The sequence below is a fragment of the Xenopus laevis genome, chromosome 9_10L, assembly GCF_017654675.1.
Source record: "Xenopus laevis strain J_2021 chromosome 9_10L, Xenopus_laevis_v10.1, whole genome shotgun sequence".
Lineage (NCBI taxonomy): Eukaryota > Metazoa > Chordata > Amphibia > Anura > Pipidae > Xenopus > Xenopus laevis.
In genome coordinates, this window is record NC_054387.1 from 16185934 (window position 1) to 16208087 (window position 22154).

Below are 22154 nucleotides of genomic sequence, written 5' to 3' on the forward strand. Positions count from 1 at the left end.
GACAGACCAAGTCGGCGGCTTATTGGCCCGTGTGTGTGGCCATCTGACGGGGGCCCCCAATCGATATCTGGCTGAAAGTCGGGTAGATGCCGATCGGGCAGGGTAAAAAAACTCATCGGATCGCGGCCGTATCTTTACGTTTATGCAGTCCCGCGATCCGACCACCTGTTTGGACTCCATTCTGTGCCCACGATCGGATCAGCCGGATATCACCCACTTCAATGTGGGCATATCAGGGAGAGATCCGCTCGTTTGGCGACATTTCCCTGTGTATTGGCAGCTTTAGCTGTATATTTTTTATAGCCAGACAATTTAATATCATAGGAAGGCCATAAAGACCCCTGATTGGTGATCGCCGTATGCATATTAATGAGCGACAGACAGTAACTTAAGGCTGAGAGAGGGGAAAAGCTAAAGGGCAGGAATTCCCATTGGATGTGGGGAATATTTAAAGGGGTGGTACACCTTGAAGGTAACTTTTATTGTGTTATAGAATGGCCGATTCTAAGCAACTTTTCAAATGGTTTTCATTATTTATTTTTTATAGTTATTTGCCTTTTTCTTTACTCTTTGCAGCTTCCAAATGGGCGTTGCCAACTCCCTTATAAAAAACAAATGTTCTGTAAGGCTACAAATGTATTGTTATTGTTACTTTTTATTACTGATCCTTCTATTCAGGCCTCTCCTATTCATATTCCAGTCTCTTATTCAAATCAATGCATGGTTGCTAGGGTAATTTGGACTCTAGCAACCAGATTGCTGAAATTGCAAACTTTCTGTTTGCTGTTCAATAAAAAGCTAAATAACTCAAAAACCATAAATAACAAAAAATTAAAACCAAATGCAAATTGTCTCAGAATATCACTCACTACATCATACTAAAAGTTAACCCCTTTAAGTATGTTATAGAATGGTTAATTCTAAGCAACTTTAATTTTTTCCATTTTTATAGTTTTTGAATAGCTTTCAAATGGGGGTCACTGACTCCCCATCTCAAAAAAACATATGCTCTGCCCCTAGGCTACACATCTAGGGGCAGATTTATCTAAGGTCGAAGTGAAAATTCTAATTTAAAAAATTCCAATTTGAGCTAATTTTTGTGTACTTAGACTAAGGAATAGTCCAAATTCAATTCGAATTTGAAAAAAAATTTGAAATTTCAAACTTCGAAATTTATCATGTACTGTCTCTTTAAAAATTCGACTTCAACCATTCATTCTAAAACCTGCCGAATTGCTGTTTTAGCCTATGGGGGACCTCCTAGAACCTATTTGGTGTCAATTGCTGAACTTTTAAAAATCAAAGTTTTTGGGAAAAACTTTGATTTGTACAATTCGAATGCGCTATTACTTTGATTCGTACAATTCGAATTCGATCGAAAATGGACCTATTTGGCCCAAAAAAAACGTTGATTTTTTTTTTAATAAATTTCAGTTGGTCTTTTTGAATTCGAATTTCGAAGTTTTTCAGATTCGAAATTCGACCCTTGATAAATCTGCCCCCTATTTCTCATCTTTCTAATCGTATCCTCTTCTTTTCATACTCCAGTCTCTTATTCGTATCAGTGCATGGTTACTAGGATAATGTGTACCCTAGCAACCAGATGGCTGAAATTGCAAACTGGAGAGCTGCTGAATAAAAAGCTAAATAATAGAAAATGAAAACCAATTGCAAATCGTCTCAGAATATCACACTCTACATTATACTACATACTACATTAATCTAAAGGGGAACAACCCCATTAATATTATTTTTTTGTTTAGGATTTGCTGCTGCATTCTAGTAGGCCCCATGTGCCAGCAAATTAGTTTCTTCCAGGGTCCAATGATCCCAGTGGGGCAGGAAGGTGAGTACTTACCTTGTTCCATAATCTCCAGCAGACCCTTCTTAATGAGCTCGTCCCGGCTTTGCCTAACGGATATCTTCTTCTCCAGGGCTGAAGGATGGGAGGGAAACAGAAGAGCAGACGAGTGAGGCTACAGTGCTAAGTCTAAACTCTTATGTAAAGGAGAACTCAAGGGGCCAATCAGAGCTCAGCCCTGTACTAGTTATCCTCAGCCTATGGTTACCCAAATATAAAATAGATCATCAGCGTCTTTGTATTTTAAGTCAAAAGCTTTCTTTAGAAAAATACCATGTACATTTCTAGCAAGCAGTGCAGGTTCACTTTCTGTAATGACTTTCAGTTTGAGGGGGAGTGCAAAGAAGACTCCAGTCACTGAGAACAAACAAATAAAAAATGTGGCCCAAACCTTGTAACTAGTGATGAGCGAATTTATTCGCCAGCCATGGATTCGCGGCGAAATTCCGAATTGCTAATTTTTTCGTGAAACTGCGGAGAAAATTTGCTGTGGAAAATTACGCAGCAAAAAAACGCACATAAGAAAAACTGCCCATTGACTTTAATGCATTTGGAGAAAAAAAATCACCATAAGAAAAAAACTCCCATTGACTTTAAAGGGGTTGTTCACCTTCAAACAACTAGTTGGTTTCAGATAGATCACCAAAAATAACGACTTTTTCCAATTACTTTCTATTTTCTATGTGTGACCATTTTTCTAATATTGAAGTGTAAAGTAAAATTTCTCTCCTTCTGAAGCAGCTCCGGGAAGGGGGGTCGCCGACCCTGTAAACTGTTCTAAATGGATACATTAGTTGATACATTTCTTATCTTTGTCCCTGCTGAGCAGAATCTCTGGGTTTCATTACAGGCAGCTGTTAGAATTGATACAATAGTTGCTAATACTCCAGAGATGCTGCTGAGAAATGGATCAACTCAATGTGGCAAAATTGTAACAGTTTAGAATCTGCACCAGAATTACTGAGCTGTTAGACTGAAACACCAGAGACAAGAACATTAAACTTTAAGCTTAGATTTTTGAAAAACGTAAAAAATAAATAATGGAAAGTAATTGAAAAAAGTCTTTATTTCTGGGGAACAATCTAAAAACAACTAAATTGAAAAAAGTGTTTGGAAGGTGAACAACCCCTTTAATGCATTAGGACACCAAAGTCGCCACAAGAAAAAACTGCCATTGACTTTAATATATTAGGACAAAAAAGTCGCCATAAGAAAAAACACCCATTGACTTTAATGCATTTGGACAAAAAAGTCAGAATAAGAAAAAACATCCATTGACTTTAATACATTTGGAGAAAAAGTCGCCATAAGAAAAAACGTCCATTGACTTAAATATATTAGGACAAAAAAGTCGCCATAAGAAAAAAGCCCATTAACTTTAATATATTAGGACAAAAAAGTTGTGATAAGAAAAAAAGCCCATTGACTTTAATATATTAGGACTAAAAAGTCGCCATAAGAAAAAAATCCCATTAACTTTAATATATTAGCACAAAAAAGTCACCATAAGAAAAAACTCTCATTGACTTTAATACATTAGTACAAAAAAGTCACCATAAGAAAAAACACCCATTGACTTTAATACATTAGGACAAAAAAGTCGCCATGAGAAAAAACTCTCAATGACTTTAATACATTAGGACGAAAAAGTCTCAATAAGAAAAAACTCCCATTGATTTAATATATTAGGACGAAAAAGTCTCAATAAGAAAAAACTGCCATTGACTACAATATATTAGGACAAAAAAGTCGCCATGAGAAAAAACACCCATTGACTTTAATGCATTTGGACAAAAAAGTCGCAATAAGAAAAAACATCCATTGACTTTAATACATTTGGAGAAAAAGTCGCCATAAGTAAAAAAGCCCATTGACTTTAATATATTAGGACAAAAAAGTCGCCATATGAAAAAACTCTCATTGACTTTAATACATTTGGACAAAAAAGTCGCCATAAGAAAAACACCCATTGACTAATGCATTTAGAGAAAAAGTCGACAAAAGAAAAAACGGCCATTGACTTTAATGCAATTGGAGCAAGAATAATTGTCACGAGAGTAAAAATTGATGCTTGTAAAAACACCTATTGATTTCAATGCGTTTTGCGAAATTTCATCATTTTGCGAGTTTCTTCGTAGTTTTGCAAATTTTTCGGTGAAGCAAAACGATACAGATTCGCTCATCACTACTTGTAAGATCCATGGAACAATGAGTTAAGAGTAAGCGAGTGTGCCCAGCTTGCTAGGTAGGTTTAACAGCTGGGATGGCTATTCCTGTGCTGTTATTCAGACATAACTTCATTGCTTACCTGTCGTTTGCTTCAATTTCTCATTCTTCTTTTTCCTCCACTTCCATGGTTTGAAGATCCGACCCAGCGTAGCCAACTTGCTGTTCCTCCTGGCCGGGGGCGTGCGCGTTCCTGAGACCACATATTCCGTGCGCAGTACCGGGGACTGGGCCATCTCCTCTGGTTTCCAGAAGGAAAGAAGAACAAATCAAATTATAAGTCAAACACAAGTCAGTAGACCTTTTCCCTTTAACCTGCATCTTGTCAGACTCCATTTCTCAGTATCTCATGACAGCCAAAGGCAGCTGAGAGTCGGAGCACAGATCACTGCTGTACCCAAGAGCATCAGTATCCTACAACAACCTGCCAGACAACTGTTACTGGCATAGTGCACTTTAAAGGGGAACTACAGACAAAAAACTGTTTGTTTTTTTTTTAAATGTAATTCTAAGCAGCTTATTCCCAATAGACATTCATTATACAAGGCAGCAGAAGAGCAGATACAGTACATTAATACAGTAGAATTATGGGCCAAGAAAGCACTTTCTAGGTATCACACTTCTGTATAATCTTGTTTCTTTAATTCCTTCCGTGACGCTTAATTGCCTATAATAATGTGTAAGTGGCCGCTGTTCATTTCTGTTGAGCCCAGCACAGGCTTAGAAAGTCTCAATGGGGGGGGGGGGTGTAAAGTTTAATTTGATATTAATGGACAAAGTTCTGTTCTATAAAACGACATAATTCACCAGTATTTGATAAAATCGACGCCACAAATCAACTGGCAGCACTTCCATATGCCTTTATGAACTTGACTCCATAGCACCGAGATCTATACACAGAATCATCCTCTATAGACTGACTGCATTGCTGTATATTCTACAGTCTTATATCATGCAAAGGGTTAATGCAGTCTGACCCAGAGGAACATTTTAAGCATTTGCCCATAGGACATGTTAGTGAATTGTGAGTATGACACTGACTCCTGCAAGGTCACTGGAACAGACACAATGAATCTGTCATCTCCAGGCTCAAGGGGGGGATTTTCCCCCATATCATATATGCACATAATGTAACTGTATAATATATAGGCACAGATATACCCCCATCTTTCCTCCAACCACTGTCACAGTGTAACCCCCATATCATATATGCACATAATGTAACTGTATAATATATATGCACAGATATACCCCCATCTTTCCCCCCAACCACTGTCACAGTGTAACCCCCATATCATATATGCACATAATGTAACTGTATAATATATAGACACAGATATATCCCCATCTTTCCTCCAACCACTGTCACAGTGTAACCCCCATATCATATATGCACATAATGTAACTGTATAATATATATGCACAGATATACCCCCATCTTTCCTCCAACCACTGTCACAGTGTAACCCCCATATCATATATGCACATAATGTAACTGTATAATATATAGGCACAGATATACCCCCATCTTTCCTCCAACCACTGTCACAGTGTAACCCCCATATCATATATGCACATAATGTAACTGTATAATATATAGGCACAGATATACCCCCATCTTTCCTCCAACCACTGTCACAGTGTAACCCCCATATCATATATGCACATAATGTAACTGTATAATATATAGGCACAGATATACCCCCATCTTTCCTCCAACCACTGTCACAGTGTAACCCCCATATCATATATGCACATAATGTAACTGTATAATATATAGGCACAGATATACCCCCATCTTTCCCCAACCACAAATCTGGGCCGTTTCGCTTTGCCAAAAAATTCACGAAACGCATTGAAGTCAATGGGTGTCAAAATAATTTTGACGAGTGACAATTTTTATACGCGGGACTATTTTTTCCAAATGTATTAAAGTCAACCGAATCTGAATCATTTTGACACGCGGCAATTTTACGCGCGCGACTATTCTGATGAACGACAGGTTTTTTGTGTTGCGGCGGATTTTTCGCGGGCGAATTTTCGCTGCAGTTTCTCGAATTTAATCACTGGCGGCAAAACATGAATTCGCGCGTGGTGAATTTATTCGCCCTTCACTACCCACCATTAAGCAGGAAGAGGCTTTGCTGCAAACTGTAACGTAACATCATCAGAAGTGGGTTGGGGAATAAAAATATGTTTAAATATATGTGTAAAGGAGTAAAACTAGCTATAGATAGACCCCCAGCCTGAGATGCGACCCCCAAACCCGCATCTATACTGTATTCAAAAATGGAGATACATTTATCAGCACCTAAAAACCACTGCGCATATATCCTACTTATATCACTACTGGTTCTTTTATCCAAAGCAATGTGAATGGAAGTGAAAGGGGAGAAATGTGGGGAGAGCAGACACTATTGGGAATGATGAGGAATCAGTATAAAGTGTAGGATAACTGTCCTACACTTTATACTGATTCCTCATCATTCCCAATAGTGTCTGCTCTCCCCACATTTCTCCCCTTTCACTTCCATTCACATTGCTTTGGATAAAATTATAATATATTATTATTATAATAATAATAATATGTAACACTGGCCAATAATTCTCTGCAGTAACCAGCAAAACCCATCCCTGAATCAGGAGAACTTTCCTGACCAATCACACGTCCTGAGACCACTAAGCACCAACATTACCCCCATTCCAACAGCCCTAATATTATGTCTCTCTGATTTAACACAAGTGGGCACCCCCCTTGCCAGCAACTCCTTCTGATCTCTGTACCACATCAATAATGGCTGCCAGGAAAAGCATCCTATTAAATGTGCAATAGAGCTAAAGGGAGGGAAGGGTGCAGCCCACAATCAGCTCAACGTCACCCCCAGGCACCCAGTCCTGCTGATGTTGGTCTGCTTGTTCTCTACTCATTCCTATTTTGAGGGCTTGTTGTCACATCACTGCTGCAGTCTGCTGGAGAAATGGGGACAGGAGCCAAATGTTTAGTCTGGGTGTCCAACATGTGCTCCGAGCTCCCTTCTGCTTTTACTTCAACAGTCTCCGTCCTCTACAGACAATGGCATCAACTGTCCTGCCAACTCCCCTTGTCTCCCTCCTACCCCCGTATAAACTGCAGAGTAATGTGAGGTCTGTCATTCCTGCACATCCTCCCAATGAATCCCCCCTCTGAGTAGAACGTCATGTGCAGCTGGCAGGGGAGGAAGGGAATTGAGGGAAAGGATTCATGGGTGGAAGAGTGTTGTGTGATCTGGCAGCACCCGCTGTGACACCATCTCCCCAATCAGCTGCAGCTGTCACCTGCGTCTCTCTCGGCCCCTGAAACAAAGGTTTTATGGCTTTCCTAAAGGGGACCATTCATGAATATTTGTTGAGTGTACCAGTGTATCATCCAGTGATTAATCCGTCTGCAGTATTACAGCATTACAGTACTTACATTACAGTATTACAGTATTTACATTACAGTATTACAGAACTTACATTACAGTACTTACATTACAATATTATAGTTCTTACATTACAGTATTACAGTACTTACACGTACATTGCAGTATTACAGTACTTACATTACAGTATTACAGTACTTACATTGCAGTATTACAGTACTTACACGTACATTACAGTATTACAGTACTTACATTGCAGTATTACAGTACTTACATTGCAGTATTACAGTACTTACATTACAGTATTACAGTATGTACATTACAATATTACAGTACTTACATTACAGTACTTACATTGCAGTATTACAGTACTTACATTGCAGTATTACAGTACTTACATTGCAGTATTACAGTACTTACATTGCAGTATTACAGTACTTACATTACAATATTACAGTACTTACATTACAGTACTTACATTGCAGTATTACAGTATGTACCTTACAGTATTACAATACTTACATAACAGTATTACAGTACTTACATTACAGTACTTACATTGCAGTATTACAGTATCTAATATCTAATCTAATATATCTAATTTACTCATTGGATCAGTCTTGCCAATGTTCCCGATGTTGTTCTTAGAACATTCTCCCTATAATTTGCAGTTGCTCTTTTTTTGTATTCCTTGTGCATTTTTATTCTATATTTTTGGATGTTGTTTCTTTTTGGAGAGAGTTTCATGGTTATTCCCCCTTTTAAATGCATGATATATTTTATTTCCATAGGTTTCCTTTCTCCTAGTTCCTAGGCACTGAGGATTTTAGAACAAATTTACCCGCCCCACCCCTGCTACCCCACCCCTGATCCTGTAGGAAATGGAGCAGCTGGATTATTTCCCCATGAATTAGCCAGATTCAGCCCTAATCTCCTGATCCGTCATTAACTGTCTCTCCTCAAAACCTTTAACTGACAATGCGTGGTTCTGCTTTTCTAACGAGCAGCGACTTTAACCAACCAATTAATATTTTTATATGGAGGATAATTCCAACCTCAGTACTGATCCACTGTAGCAGATGGCACCTACTGTAACCCACTCATTCCTATTGCTACACATATATACAAGGGAAAGTTTGCACATTCTCCTGCAGAAACGAGTATTGGTAGCACTAGAAAGGTGCCTAATATATAAGGACAGAGACAAGGGAAAGTGTTGGAAGGGTTACTGACTGCTCTGCTCTCATTTCCCTACAGAAATAGGGATTGGTAACACTAGATAGGTACCTAATATATAAGGATAGAGACAAGGGAAAGTGTTGGAAGGGTTACTGTCTGCTCTGTTCTCATTTCCCTACAGAAATAGGGATTGGTAGCACTAGATAGGTGTCTAATATATAAGGACAGAGACTAGAGGAAAGTGTTGGAGTGATGGCATTATCTGTGTCCCTAATATAATGACCAGCATACAGTCCCATCCAAAATAATGATCTTCTTATCATTTCACACCCATGTTGGATGTTTATAACTCAGGACAGACCTTGTTTTGCTGGTTGCACAGGAGATTAGCATGAATTATACAGTATTTCAAAGAAACAGAGGCACATTATTTTTTTAGCGGTGAACCAAGTGTCATAGAATGCTGGATACAAATTCCCAGAATCACATGAAGAGAGAAGCTGTGAGTCAAACCCCCTCTCTCTATACAGTACTCTTTGCTATCTGCTCCATGTATCAGCACCAAGGTGAGTTCCACCTCCATAGAACTCACAGAATCCCCCATACAGTTCTCCAACATCTCTCATTTCAGCACCATGGCCAAGTCCAACTCCCTTCCCATCCCAATGGCTGTTCTTATATTGGGATATAGTGCTACATAATGTCCCCTTTAGCAAGGTTCTCTACTATCAGAGCTACTTTCCATGCACAGAATACAATACATACAATGAGCAGTAGGAGAGACATATTCATAACACAGCACTGCGAAATATGGTGGCGCTATATAAATACATAACATATTAACAATAGATAAAATCCCCCCAAGTCCTAAATACAGCACCAGTTGTGTGATGTGAGCCAAAGCGGAAAATCACTTTTTATAGAAAGGTGATATAGTGTCAACTCAGGGGAAAGGGATGTAACTGTGGGAATAAAAGCAAGATGTCAAGTGAAGGGGCTATATTAGTGGTACAGTCTAGGTCATATTTCTGTATAGCACATGGGGGGGTCCGTGCCTAGGGCAGAAGCTTTAGGGTTGACTTGATAGATGATAGATATAGATAGATATATAAATTGATAGATAGTGATAGATAGATAGATAGATAGATAGATAGATAGATAGATAGATAGATAGATAGATAGATAGATAGATAGATAATAGAGAGATAGATACTGTAGATTATAGAGAGATAGATATAGCACTAGAGAAATAGATGATACAGAGATAGATAGAGAGATAGATAGATAGATATAGATAGATAGATAGATAGATAGATAGATAGATAGATAGATAGATTATAGAGAGATAGATACTGTAGATGATAGATAGATAAAGCAATAGAGAGATAGAGAGATAGATAGATAGATAGATAGATAGATAGATAGATAGATAGATAGATAGATAGATACTGTAGATGATAGAGAGATAGATATAGCAATAGTGAGATAGTTGATAAATAGTTAGATACTGTAGATTAGAGAGAGATAGGTAAAGCAACAGAGAGATAGATGATACAATTGTGGCTAAACCTGGAGGGGCCAGGACAGTTGATCTGAAAGAGGAAGGGACAGGCTGAAGTTCAGTACCTGGGGCAGTATCAGAGACCTGGGCACAGTCTGTACAGTAATGTAAAATGGTTTTGAGAAGAGACTATAACTGGGGGACCAAGCAACACAGTTAAAATGAGGGGAACAATGGGCAGGGGGTGGTTGATGTGGGGATGAGAGGGGGTGGCTAATGTGTAGATGGGGGAACCCAGGAGCGGAGATCAGAGCACAAGGTGAAAGGCCATTGGCTGATAGGATTGCTCAGATGAGACGCAGAGATGTAAGTGGCTGCACTGCTGCTGTTTAGTGGAGGAGGGGGGTGTTCTATATAAAGCAACCAATTGTGTGTTAGAGAACAAGCCATTCTTACTTACTGTACAAAGCTCCCCAAGGATCAATCCAGACGGATACACAAAGAGCAATAAATCATGCCCCGTTACACACGCAATGTGGCCTTTAATGGAAGATCGATGACAACTGCATTTAAACATCCGCAGTCCTGTCTGTTTGTTTTGGTTCCGACTGAGAGAACAGCGAAAAGGCACAGACAGGATCTTAATATATATATATATATATAGAGAGAGATACCCACACTCTCTCCCTCTCTCTCGCTCTATTATTCCCAATCACTTGGTAGTTTAAATGGTAAGCTCCTGGAACCAAGGTGTACAGTTCATAGCCCTGGGTGTAACAAAAGGGGAAGCAGTCCATACAACACTCCTAAAATCAAACTGTTCTGATTGTATTAGTTGCTTTCCATTGTCCTGGTTAAACATCTCACTCATGTACTCAATCCCAATCTGGCAGAGACAAGACTGTGCAAAGAGGACAATTGCTAAATGACAGGACAATGTGTCGGGTAGTGATTTCCTTGTCTAACAAGTTGCTCATTTATGTTTGACTGACAAACGACATGTTACCGACAGCAGGAAAAATGTTAGTGTGAGGGCTGCCACTTTGTATGTCAAGAAACACAGAAATCCTTCATGAACTACAGTCTCCAGTTTGGGATTATTCAGTAGCAGCTCCCCAGTCACAGGCTAAAGAACTGCACCTTCTGCTAAAGATTATTAAGATTATACTGAGGGGTTCTGTGACCATATAAAGACACAAGGCTGCAGGCTGAGTTATACAGGGAACTCTGAGTATCACTCATGTATTATAAGGGATAATGTACTCCCTACTGTAAATTATAAGGATATTAGAAGTCACTGAGGGGTTCTGTGACCATATAAAGGCACAAGGCTGCAGGCTGAGTTATACAGGGAACTCTGAGTATCACTCATGTATTATAAGGGATAATGTACCCCCTACTGTAAATGATAAGGATATTAGAAGTCACTGAGGGGTTCTGTGACCATATAAAGGCACAAGGCTGCAGGCTGAGTTATACAGGGAACTCTGAGTATCACTCATGTATTATAAGGGATAATGTACCCCTACTGTAAATTATAAGGATATTAGAAGTCACTGAGGGGTTCTGTGACCATATAAAGGCACAAGACTGCAGGCTGTGTTATACAAGGAACTCTGAGTATCAATCATGTATTATAAGTCTTCCCCCTCCATGGTGTATTTAATAATCAGTAGCATGGATGGTGCTGCCATCCCATTGGTGCATTATGATGCCAGGCCAAGACCACCACTTATGACAGAGACCCCTGCTTTACCTTCTTACCAGAGTCCTCTTCTTCCCCACCTGTCTGCCCTCTATTTCCCTTCATTCATCTCTCTAAGAATAACGTTTATCCGCAGAAATCCTTTCTACCCGTTCACTAATACAAAAGATTGTCCTTCAAGCCCCTTTCACGGCTTCCATTACCTCCTTAGGTGAGACCAGAGTCCACTTCCCCTTTAAATACATATAAAAAAAATTATGTACACAGAATAACTGTCCCAAACTAGCAGACGCACTTGTGTGCTCATTGTCCCTTTTTAGATTGCAAGCAACTGGCCAAGGCCTTCTCTCATTCAACATATTAGACAACACCTCCCCCATCCCGTGGTTTTATTATCCTTTAAGCAATAAACGGCCAGTGGTGGATGGTCCTATCATCATTGTAATCCAACCAGCAAGCTCCCTGCTATTATAGTACTCTAAGCAACCAGCTCTCAGGGGATTCTGGGAGTAGTAGTCCAACAATAGCTAAAGGCTACATTTTGGACAGCAGTGAGGGACAATGTTGCTATTGCAGCCCTTTGCCAAAAAAATTTAAAAAAAACATTGATTGTGCAGGGACACAGGCAACGGGCCCTATTGGCAGCTCTACAACAACCTTTATTTACACTAATTATAAATAGTGGCAGCATCTTGTGCTACCCCCACTGCCAGTATGTAGTCTATTTCCCGTATGAGGTTGACAGACCTGAGCTGACTAAGCAATTGGGTGCATTTATCTGCCGCTGGCTGCAATATATTTATGAACAAGTCATGCAATTTAATAGCTGGTCCAGTTCCAATCAAAACCACAACACAGGCCATTGTGATATCTGAGGCCCCACAGAAGGTTCCTCATGGAAAGGAGGGAGAATGTGATTTGGGTGGGAAGACGATGGGTATGAAATGGAATTAGGGAATAAATAAGGAAATGTATTCACCGGGCATCTTGTCTGTCCCCCGGGGGCTCCTCTGCTCTGTGATGAGTGAATCCCTTTGTTCCTTTGTGTGAATAGGAGCCAACAGTGCTGGAATTAATCCCAAACAAAGGAGGCTCAGGGGCTTGATGCACTCGCTACCTCTGTAGGATCCTTTCTCATCAGGTGATCTACAGGGATGTCTATGGTCTGTCCCATCCCCCCACCACAGCATGGCTATAAAATCCTGCTGACTGGGCATATTATGGGGGACCTCTGCTCTGCTGCCTTTGCCTTTCTAGTTTATATAGACCTATGTTATATTTATAAGGGCTAGTCCACACGGGGAGATAGCGACGCGTTTGCGGTCGCGGCGACAAAGCGCCGCGACAGTCGCCGCGACCGGCGCAGGCGACAGTTTTGTATGGGCGCCTATGTAAAAACGCCTGTGCTAACCACACGAGGCGATGCGCTTTTCAACAGTCGCCTGAAAATGCCTCGCCAGGCTTTTTCAGGCGACTGTTGAAAAGCGCATCGCCTCGTGTGGTTAGCACAGGCGTTTTTACATAGGCGCCCATACAAAACTGTCGCCTGCGCCGGTCGCGGCGACTGTCGCGGCGCTTTGTCGCCGCGACCGCAAACGCGTCGCTATCTCCCCGTGTGGACTAGCCCTAAAGGTTGTGGTTCCCTTAGACAGTACAGTATGAGGGTATAGCTTATGTGTACCCAGAACAATCCTTCTCTGTATTTTGTTTTTATACATATGGGAGGTAAAGTTCCTCTTGAACAGTAAAGTAGGAGGGTATAGCTTATGTGTGCCCAGAACATTCCTTCTCTGTATATTTGTTTTTATACATATTGGAGGTATAGTTTCCCTTAAACAGTAAAGTAGGAGGGTATAGCTTATGTGTGCCCAGAACATTCCTTCTCTGTATATTTGTATTTATACATATGGAAAGGAGGTGCCATATTGTTTTCCTTAGACAGTACAGTATGAGGGTATAGCTTATTGTGTGCCCAGAACATTCCTTCTCTATATATTTGTATTAATACATATGGGAAGGAGGTGCCATATTGTTTCCCTTAGACAGTACAGTATGAGGGTATAGCTTATTGTGTACCCAGAACATTCCTTCTCTATATATTTGTATTTATACATATGGGGGGTAAAGTTAAGCTAACAATGTTATTTATGCAAGTAAAGGCACAGGCTGCTTTACTTATAGTCCAATAAAGGCTAGTGGCCTCTCTAGGCTGGAAAGGCTTAAAGGCAATCAAAGCAAATGTTGTCATGTTGAGTAGAAGAAATAAAGTTGTCATATGTACAGTATGTTACTATGGGACAAATCTCAGACACTGCATTACCCTCTTCTACCGCACTTCCCTGTTAACTGCCTCTGCTATCCAAAACAACTCAAACATTTTTCTGCCCCATTAACCGCACAATTATTTGTCCCCTCCCCAAGGCACTTGCTGTATTCTCAGTGAGTCATTAGGTAGACAGTGACATCTTTATCACAGTACTTACAGCAGTGCCATAAATTGAACTCTGAAAAGGCTAATGTATGAAACACACAAACTCGTTTTAAGTGTCCCCCGAAAAGTTGTTGCAATAATTAGAGGAGATTGAGTGAAGCCGACATGAGGCTTACCAACAAAACCCCAGGTGAACGGTGTAGTCACTTAATCCTATGAAAGCCTGAAAACATCTTTATCATAGTACTGACAGCAGCGCAGTAAAGTGAGCTCTGGAGAGGTTAATGTATGAAATGGACAGAAAGGCCAGAGGAGTATACTTAGAAATAGCAATGTAGAGGTATGACTAATGAACGATTAGTAGCAATGCAAGTGAATTTTGGATGTTACAAACTCAGTTAAAGGGCATGTAAAGGCAAAAAAAATTCAAATTTTTACTTTCTTTAATGAAAAAGAAACCTATCTTCAATATACTTTAATTTAAAAAATGTGTACCGTTTTTATAAGAAACCTGACTGTATGCAGTGAAATTCTCCCTTCATTTACTGCTGTGGATAGGAATTGTCAGACGGTCCCTAACTGCTCCTAAGGGAAACTATCATACTTATGAACAGAAGGGGGAGCCCCCGCCTTACTTCCCAGCCATGCAGAACTCAAGCAGCTTTGTTTGTTTCCCTGTAGAGCAGTCGGCGACCGTGTTGAGATTTGTATTGAATTTTATTTTTTCCTTTATATCCCCTTTACTGTTTCCAACTCCAGCTGCAGGGACAAAGATCATGGAGCCAGATTTAAACAGATAAACTGGGATTCTATTTGGGGGATTATTTTGCTGCAGCCACTGGTTCTGCAGAGTTGGAGAAAGTTTGTATTAAAAAATACAAAAACTATAAAATCCACATTAGATTACATGACAACACAGGAGCCAGTGCAGTCTGTATATTCTGATTATTAATCAGTCTTTCTGTATCGGCTTCTGGCAGATATTATTTGACTTGTGCTGTTTTGATGATGTATGATGATCCCTAAGCAGCCAAACCACAATGAGCATGTGCACAGTCTTGGTCTTGCAAAGATGTTTAACAAAGTTACAAGATGGTGACCCCCTGTGGTCAACTTTGAAAGCATAAATCATTTGTTTGATTAGGCTTGTGGTGCAGTAAGTATATGTTTATGTTTAGTATACAAAATACAGCATTTCTAGCCTTATTCTATTTTAGACTTTACTTCCCCTTTAATGCTAATTACATGTATGAAGAGAATGAAATAAAAACACAATGGAGCGAGTCAGAGTTCAGATGTGTGCAGGTTATTCTGCATAAGCCCCCTGCTGGTTGGTTGATATAGTTTACATTGATATATATGTGCTATTACCTTCTCAGTGACAAAAGGAGTAGTAGCTACCCTCCTTTGCTGCTGAGCAGAGATAAAAAGACAAGCCCAGCCATTTCTAACAGTAAATCTATCGAGTGAGACCCCCGACCAACCATGTTGACTCCAAAGACCACTTTGTTTAATGGTGGAATTGATTTCTTGTCTTGAGAAGGACCAATTGAAATGCAGATACAATGAGGCCCAGTTATGTAGCCATCAGCTGTGAGTCTTGTCCCACTGTCTCCAGTCTTTTCTACTGCTGGGCACTACTAGGACCCTAGTTGGATCGTACTAGTTGACCCTGGTTGGAAGGCTCTGTATGGAACATCATTTTTAATTTCTGATAATTTCTGTGTATACTGAAGGCACAGCCCACTCTTGCTGTCAGGTTTAATTGCTTTTAGTATTGGGGAGGGGGGTTCAATTAGTTCTTATTTTTCTCCATAGCGACACAGAACACACAGGCCCCACTCCTCTGTTCCATTAACAGCCCTGCATGACAAATCATGAATGACAAACCCAGAACCAGCAATTAACAAACAGCTTGGCACTAAGCTCTCACGACCAACCCCAGTATTAGAGAATAGACCCCCACACACAGAATAAATACTGGCTTCAGTTTAACTTTGCCTTCATCTAATCCCCACTTTCTGCAATAGGCACAGATCTGCATCAGCCTGACCCCCCCCCCCCAGAAACAGTCCAATCTCCCAGTTGTGCAGGGTAAACAATGACCAGGCCTTGTGGGGGCAGCAACAAATAGGGGGAACTGTTTCATTATATTCTCTGCTGTTTCCATACTGGGACCTTCTCACACTCTTATTCCTGGGAGGTAGAAAATAATAACAATAGAAGTGACCGCTCTCTCGTTCTCTCTCTCTCTCTGTCTCTTACTCTCTCTAACTTCCTCTTGTTCTGTGTCTCTTTCACTCTATCTCTGTTTCACCCTCTGTATGTATTAGCCAATCACAATACAGGTAATACAGGGGTAACAAGTGCAGTACCAGCCTGGTGTTACACAATACAGATATAAAAACAAACTCTAAATCTGATGATACTTTTGTAACCAAATACAATCTCTTACTAAACAAATGTTTAATGCAGTGACGTCTTGCAAATCATATTGTATCCCCTCAATGTATTTTTATTTTTGGGTCAGGGTAGAGGTTCAGCTCAGCAGGGGTAAGTGGGCTGGGGTTACACAAGGGGTACATTATTTAGGTAGATGGTGAGAGAATGTGGTTAGGAATGAAGTATTTGGGCAGGTGGGGTAAAGAAGTGGGTAGGGGTGAAGTATTTGGGCAGGTGGGGTACAAAAGTGGGTAGGGGTGAAGTATTTGTTCAGGTTGGTAAGAGAAGTGGGTAGGGGTGAAGTATTTGGGTAGGTGGGTAGAGAAGTGGGTAGGGGAGAAGTGTTTGGGTAGGTGGGGTAAAGAAATAGGTAAGGGTGAAGTATTTGGGTAGGTGGGGTACAAAAGTGGGTTGGGGTGAAGTATTTGGGCAGGTCGGGTAAAGAAGTGGGTAGGGGTGATGTATTTGGGCAGGTGGGGTAAAGAAGTGGGTAGGGGAGAAGTGTTTGGGTAGGTGGGGTAAAGAAATAGGTATGGGTGAAGTTTTTGGGTAGGTGGGGTACAAAAGTGGGTAGGGGTGAAGTATTTGGGTAGGTGGGGTAGAGAAATGGGTAGGAGAGAAGTGTTTGGGTAGGTGGGTTAAAGAAATAGTTAAGAGTGAAGTATTTGGGCAGGTGGGGTAAAGAAGTGGGTAGAGGTGAAGTATTTGGTCAGGTTGGTAAGAGAAGTGGGTAGGGGCGAAGTGTTTGGGCAGGTGGGGTACAAAAGTGGGTAGGGGTGAAGTATTTGGGCAGGTGGGTTAGAGAAGTGGGTAGGGGTGAAGTATTTGGGCAAGTAAGGTGGGTATGTGGTTAGGGGTGAGGCGTTTCTGCAGGTGGGGTAATAAAATGGGTAGGGGTGAAGTATTTGGGCAAATGGGGAGGGTATGTGGTTAGGGAGCATTTGGGCAGATGGGGTGGATGTGTTTAGGCAGTTGGAGTAGGTATATGGTTGTTACAGGTGAAGTACTTGGGATGGGGTGAATTAAGTTAAATTGGAATATCTATCATTTATATATCTTCTTTACCATAAACTCTCCCGTGCAGTACTGGGGGTGTGGTAGTCGTGACTGCCCGTCCTCCCTCCAAAGAGGTGCAGCAGCAGCAGTTGGAGATAGATCTCTGCTAATCAGTTGTACTGAATAATGACAGGCAATGGGGAAGTGACAGTTGTAAGGGGGGGGTGTCTCCCATGGGGGGGGTCTCCCATCTCTGAGTCAGTGACGGACGTCTTGTACTTGAGCCCCCATAACACCCCCCCCCCCCTCCTGCAATGGCTCTTACCTGCACTGTCCTCTGACTCCGACCCTGGTTCAGTGAGGACGCTGGGGTCGCTGTTAGATCTTCCCCTGTGGATGAAGGATAGGGGGAAGCCCTGCTGAGAGGAGGCCATGGGCTGACAGGGGCACAGGCTGCTGCAGGAGGGGGGTGTGATGGCAGCTGTTTGCTCCCACTGACCGTCCTGAATTCAGCATCTCCCCTGATGGAACCCGACCCCCAGGTCACTCCCCGGTCTCATTCTGCTCCGCTCCGGCCCGGGGGCAGCCAAATCCAAAGGCACCCGGCCCCCTGCTCCTTTCATCAGATGCGCCTGCCTACAGATACTGCTGCTCCGCTGCTGATGGAAAACATTGGGATTTTACCATCATCCCTTGCGGGAGGGATGCACCACGTGACGTCAGTGGTACCCAAGAGGAGAAATACCTGCACTGCTACAGCACTGTGTGTGTCATTGTGTGTTTCTACTGTCTGTGTGTCATTGTGTGTATATACTGTGTGTATGTCACTGTCTGTGTATCATTGTGTATATATACTTTGTGTATGTCACTGTCTGTGTATCATTGTGTATATATACTGTGTGTATGTCACTGTGTATCATTGTGTATATATACTGTATGTCACTGTCTGTGTATCATTGTGTATATATACTGTGTGTATGTCACTGTCTGTATATCATTGTGTGTATATATACTGTCTGTGCGTCGTGTGTATATATACTGTATGTCACTGTCTGTGTGTCATTGTGTATATATACTGTCTGTGTTTCATTGTGTATTTATACTGTGTGTATGTCACTGTGTATCATTGTGTATATATACTGTGTGTATGTCACTGTCTGTGTATCATTGTGTATTTATACTGTTTGTATGTCACTGTCTGTGTATCATTGTGTATTTATATTTTCTGTGTGTCATTGCGTATTTATACTGTCTGTGTATCATTGTGTGTATATATACTGTGTTTATGGCACTGTCTGTGTATCATTGTTTATATATACTGTGTGTATGGCACTGTGTATCATTGTGTATTTATACTGCATGTGCATGGCAGTGCCTATGTATGTTCTTATGTTTAAACTGTTTATACTGTTATTGTGTAATCATTTTGAGTATGTAGGTATTACAATTGTCTACATGAGGTGTGTTTGTATTCATGAATTCTCAGTAAGTTTAGGTTTGGTTGTAATTTTACCTACTTCCGGTTAAGGGAAGATCAATTAGATTGTAAGCTCTCTGGGGCAGAAATCAGTCACTGCTAGAGATAAGCAAAGGGGATGAGCTTATGACTGGGACCCAGGCATGGGGGAGGAGCAGAGTCCGAACCCACTGGGATATTCTCCTTCATAGCAACATAGTGATTGTTCTATTTTTTTGTCCCCCTCTCTGTTCACTGGTACTGCCCCAACTGGGCCCTCTATGAATAAGCAGCTTCTGCTATTCATCTATTTCATTCCTGTACAACAACTCCACAAGTAGGAAATAGTTAATGCCTTGTAACCGCATCCTATATGTAGCCTTCAGGGAGCAATTTGAGTGCAGCCCATCACCTTGTGGTTCCATTCAATAAACCCAGCAGAACACTGCAGCTTGTCTGTCTCATTCATTAGCCCGAGAGTCTCCAGCAAATCAATTTCTGTGTGTTTCTTCTCCTCTCCCTTCCCAGATCCTCTGCACAGTTTTTTTTTTAACTCTTTATTTAACATAGAGTTTTCATTTTCATCTTTACAACATCCATGCAATGACATTGTGCACATCGTGTCAACATATTGTTTCACTTTATACAGAAAAATAAGAGAACATGGTATCTTTTATAAAAAAAGGAGGTCATATGCATCTAAGGTTTACCCATCCCCGACAAAGGGGAAGCCCTTCTGAGTAGTCGCCAACGGTATCAGCATTCTGTAGATGTATGCAGAGAGGAAAAGGAGAACAGAAAAAGTAGGTGGAGGAAAAGGGAGAGTAGAGGAAGAAAAAGAGGAGGAAAATAAAGGAACATAATAAAGACATCAGAACTGTCCGAGCTCGGGGGTAGTTTGAAAAAATAAAAAGTTCCCTATCCGGGAGCAAATGATCATGTCGTCGGGGGATGTAATATGTCCCAAGGGGACCAAACTTTCTCATAGTTTGATAAAAGGGAGTTATGCAGGGCAGCCATATATTCCATTCGTCGTATATCCTGGATTGCCGTTTTTAGTTCGGTTGCTGTGGGAGGTTGTGGTTTCTTCCAGTTGCGGGCTATTACCCATCTAGAAGCGGTCAAAATCAGATTGGCCAATTTCTGACCATGTTTTTTAAGCCTTGGGAGTGGGGATCCTAGCAGAAAGGTGAGTGCGCTTTGCTGTAAATCGATGCCAAACAGTGATTCAAACAGGTCCAGTACCGCTTGTCAGTAGTTTTCCATGAGAGGGCATGTCCAAAAAATGTGGTAAAGAGTCCCCACATCTCCATATTGTCTCCAGCACTCTGGTGACACTGTTGGGTAGATCGAGTGGAGCTTGCTCGGTGTCAAGCACCATTGCATGAGGATCTTATAGTTGGTTTCTTTGTGGGTTACGCATATTGAGGCCTTCTTGAGATTCTCCCAAATTAGCGACCATTTTGTGAGGGGTATCACTTCTCCAAGCACTTGTTCCCAAGCCAACATATACCCATGTTTATAGAAAGATGGTTCGGAATAATTATTAAGTATGCCATAAATATCACATATAAGTCCCTTCCTGGATCCTCTGGTTGCCATGATCGAATCTAAGGGTTTGAGCTCTGAGGGGGCCTGAGAGCCCACCATTGTCAGGGCAAAGTGTTTAATTTGAATGTACTGGTAGAACATCGAGTTACTGAGCTCATATTTGGCTTGAGGTTCCTGAAAAGAATACAGTTTACGGGTGAGCGGGTGGTAAAGATCCTTTAGCTGGACTAAAGGTGGCCATACAGGGGCAGATAAAGCTGCCGATATCGGTCGTTTGGACCGATTTGACAGCTTATCTGCCCGTGTATGGGGGCTTCCGACGGGTCTCCCCGATCGATATCTGGCCACGATATCGATCGGGAAGGTTGGATTTTTACCCGACCGACCTGTCGGAGCCGCTTGGCGCATTGTAATTCGATCGTTCCGCCATACGGCCGAACACTCGAATTACCCCCGATATAGCCACGCAGTTTAGTGGCATATCGGGGAAAGATCCGCTCGTTTGGCGATGTCGCCAAACGAGCGGATCTTTGAGTCTATGGCCACCTTAAGTTTGCCTGTCGCCATGGCTGTGCATACGAGTCCTTGAGCCCTGGGGGAAAGTATGGGTTGCCCCAGAGAGGGCTTAGTCTATACGGCTCTTGAGTTATGTTGAACTGCACCTTAGCATAGTTCCATAATGATAGAGTTAGTTTTACTGAGTTCAGTGGGCAATCTTTGATTTTCAGCAATTTTTTTGGGTCCCATAGAAAAGAGGAAATAGTATATGGGGAAACCGTGTCGTTTTCCAGGGAAACCCACTTCCCACAGAGTACCCTGGCCGACCATGCCACTGCTTGCCTCAAATGCGCAGCCAGATAGTACTTGATAATATCTGGGGCCCCAAGCCTCCCCACTGGGGCCCCCAAGCCTCCCTAGAGATACTAGGGCTTCATGGTTAAGCAAGAAGTAATCTAGTCGCTGTTGAGAGCCGTGGGGGTGAGAGGCGAAGGTGTAAGTCTTTTCCGTAGGATGGCAAATTCGCCATGCATCGTATAAGCAGTGAGAGCGTATAAATTGCCTAAATTGTTTGGGGCACCTTTCCCTCTCACTGGCCTCCCCGAGCGATCCATCATCGGAGAGAAAAGTAGGTTATAGTCTCCACCAATGATTGACAGTGTATTAGGCGAAACTGATATTTTCTTGAAAGTAGCATTTAGGAAAGATATCTGCTTTTTATTAGGGGCATAGATGCAGGATAAGACAACTTTCCGATTGTTGAGTAGGCCTTCCAGGATTACATACCTTCCTTTCGGGTCTACCTGTGTCTTTGTAACTTGTAGTGGAAGATTTTTGTGAATTAGGATTGCCACTCACGCCTTCTTAACCGGGGCTGCGGCCAAAAAAAACGTTGGGTAGTGAATGG

General features: G+C 41.5%; 1 protein-coding gene across 3 annotated transcripts in view; it reads right to left on the reverse strand.

Moving 5' to 3' along the window:
• The window catches only part of phactr3.L (phosphatase and actin regulator 3 L homeolog), a 76308-nt gene extending 57884 nt beyond the window's left edge, over nucleotides 1–18424 (reverse strand). The window contains exons 1-3 of one of the 3 annotated variants that reach the window (XM_018234618.2): nucleotides 18068–18424; nucleotides 4170–4328; nucleotides 1859–1936 (exon numbers count right to left, since the gene is read on the reverse strand). In XM_018234618.2, coding sequence (XP_018090107.1) covers nucleotides 1859–1936; nucleotides 4170–4328; nucleotides 18068–18176 — 346 coding nt within the window. In that variant the 5' untranslated portion in view covers nucleotides 18177–18424. 3 annotated transcript variants of the gene reach the window in all.
• Nucleotides 18425–22154: the final 3730 nt, after the last annotated feature.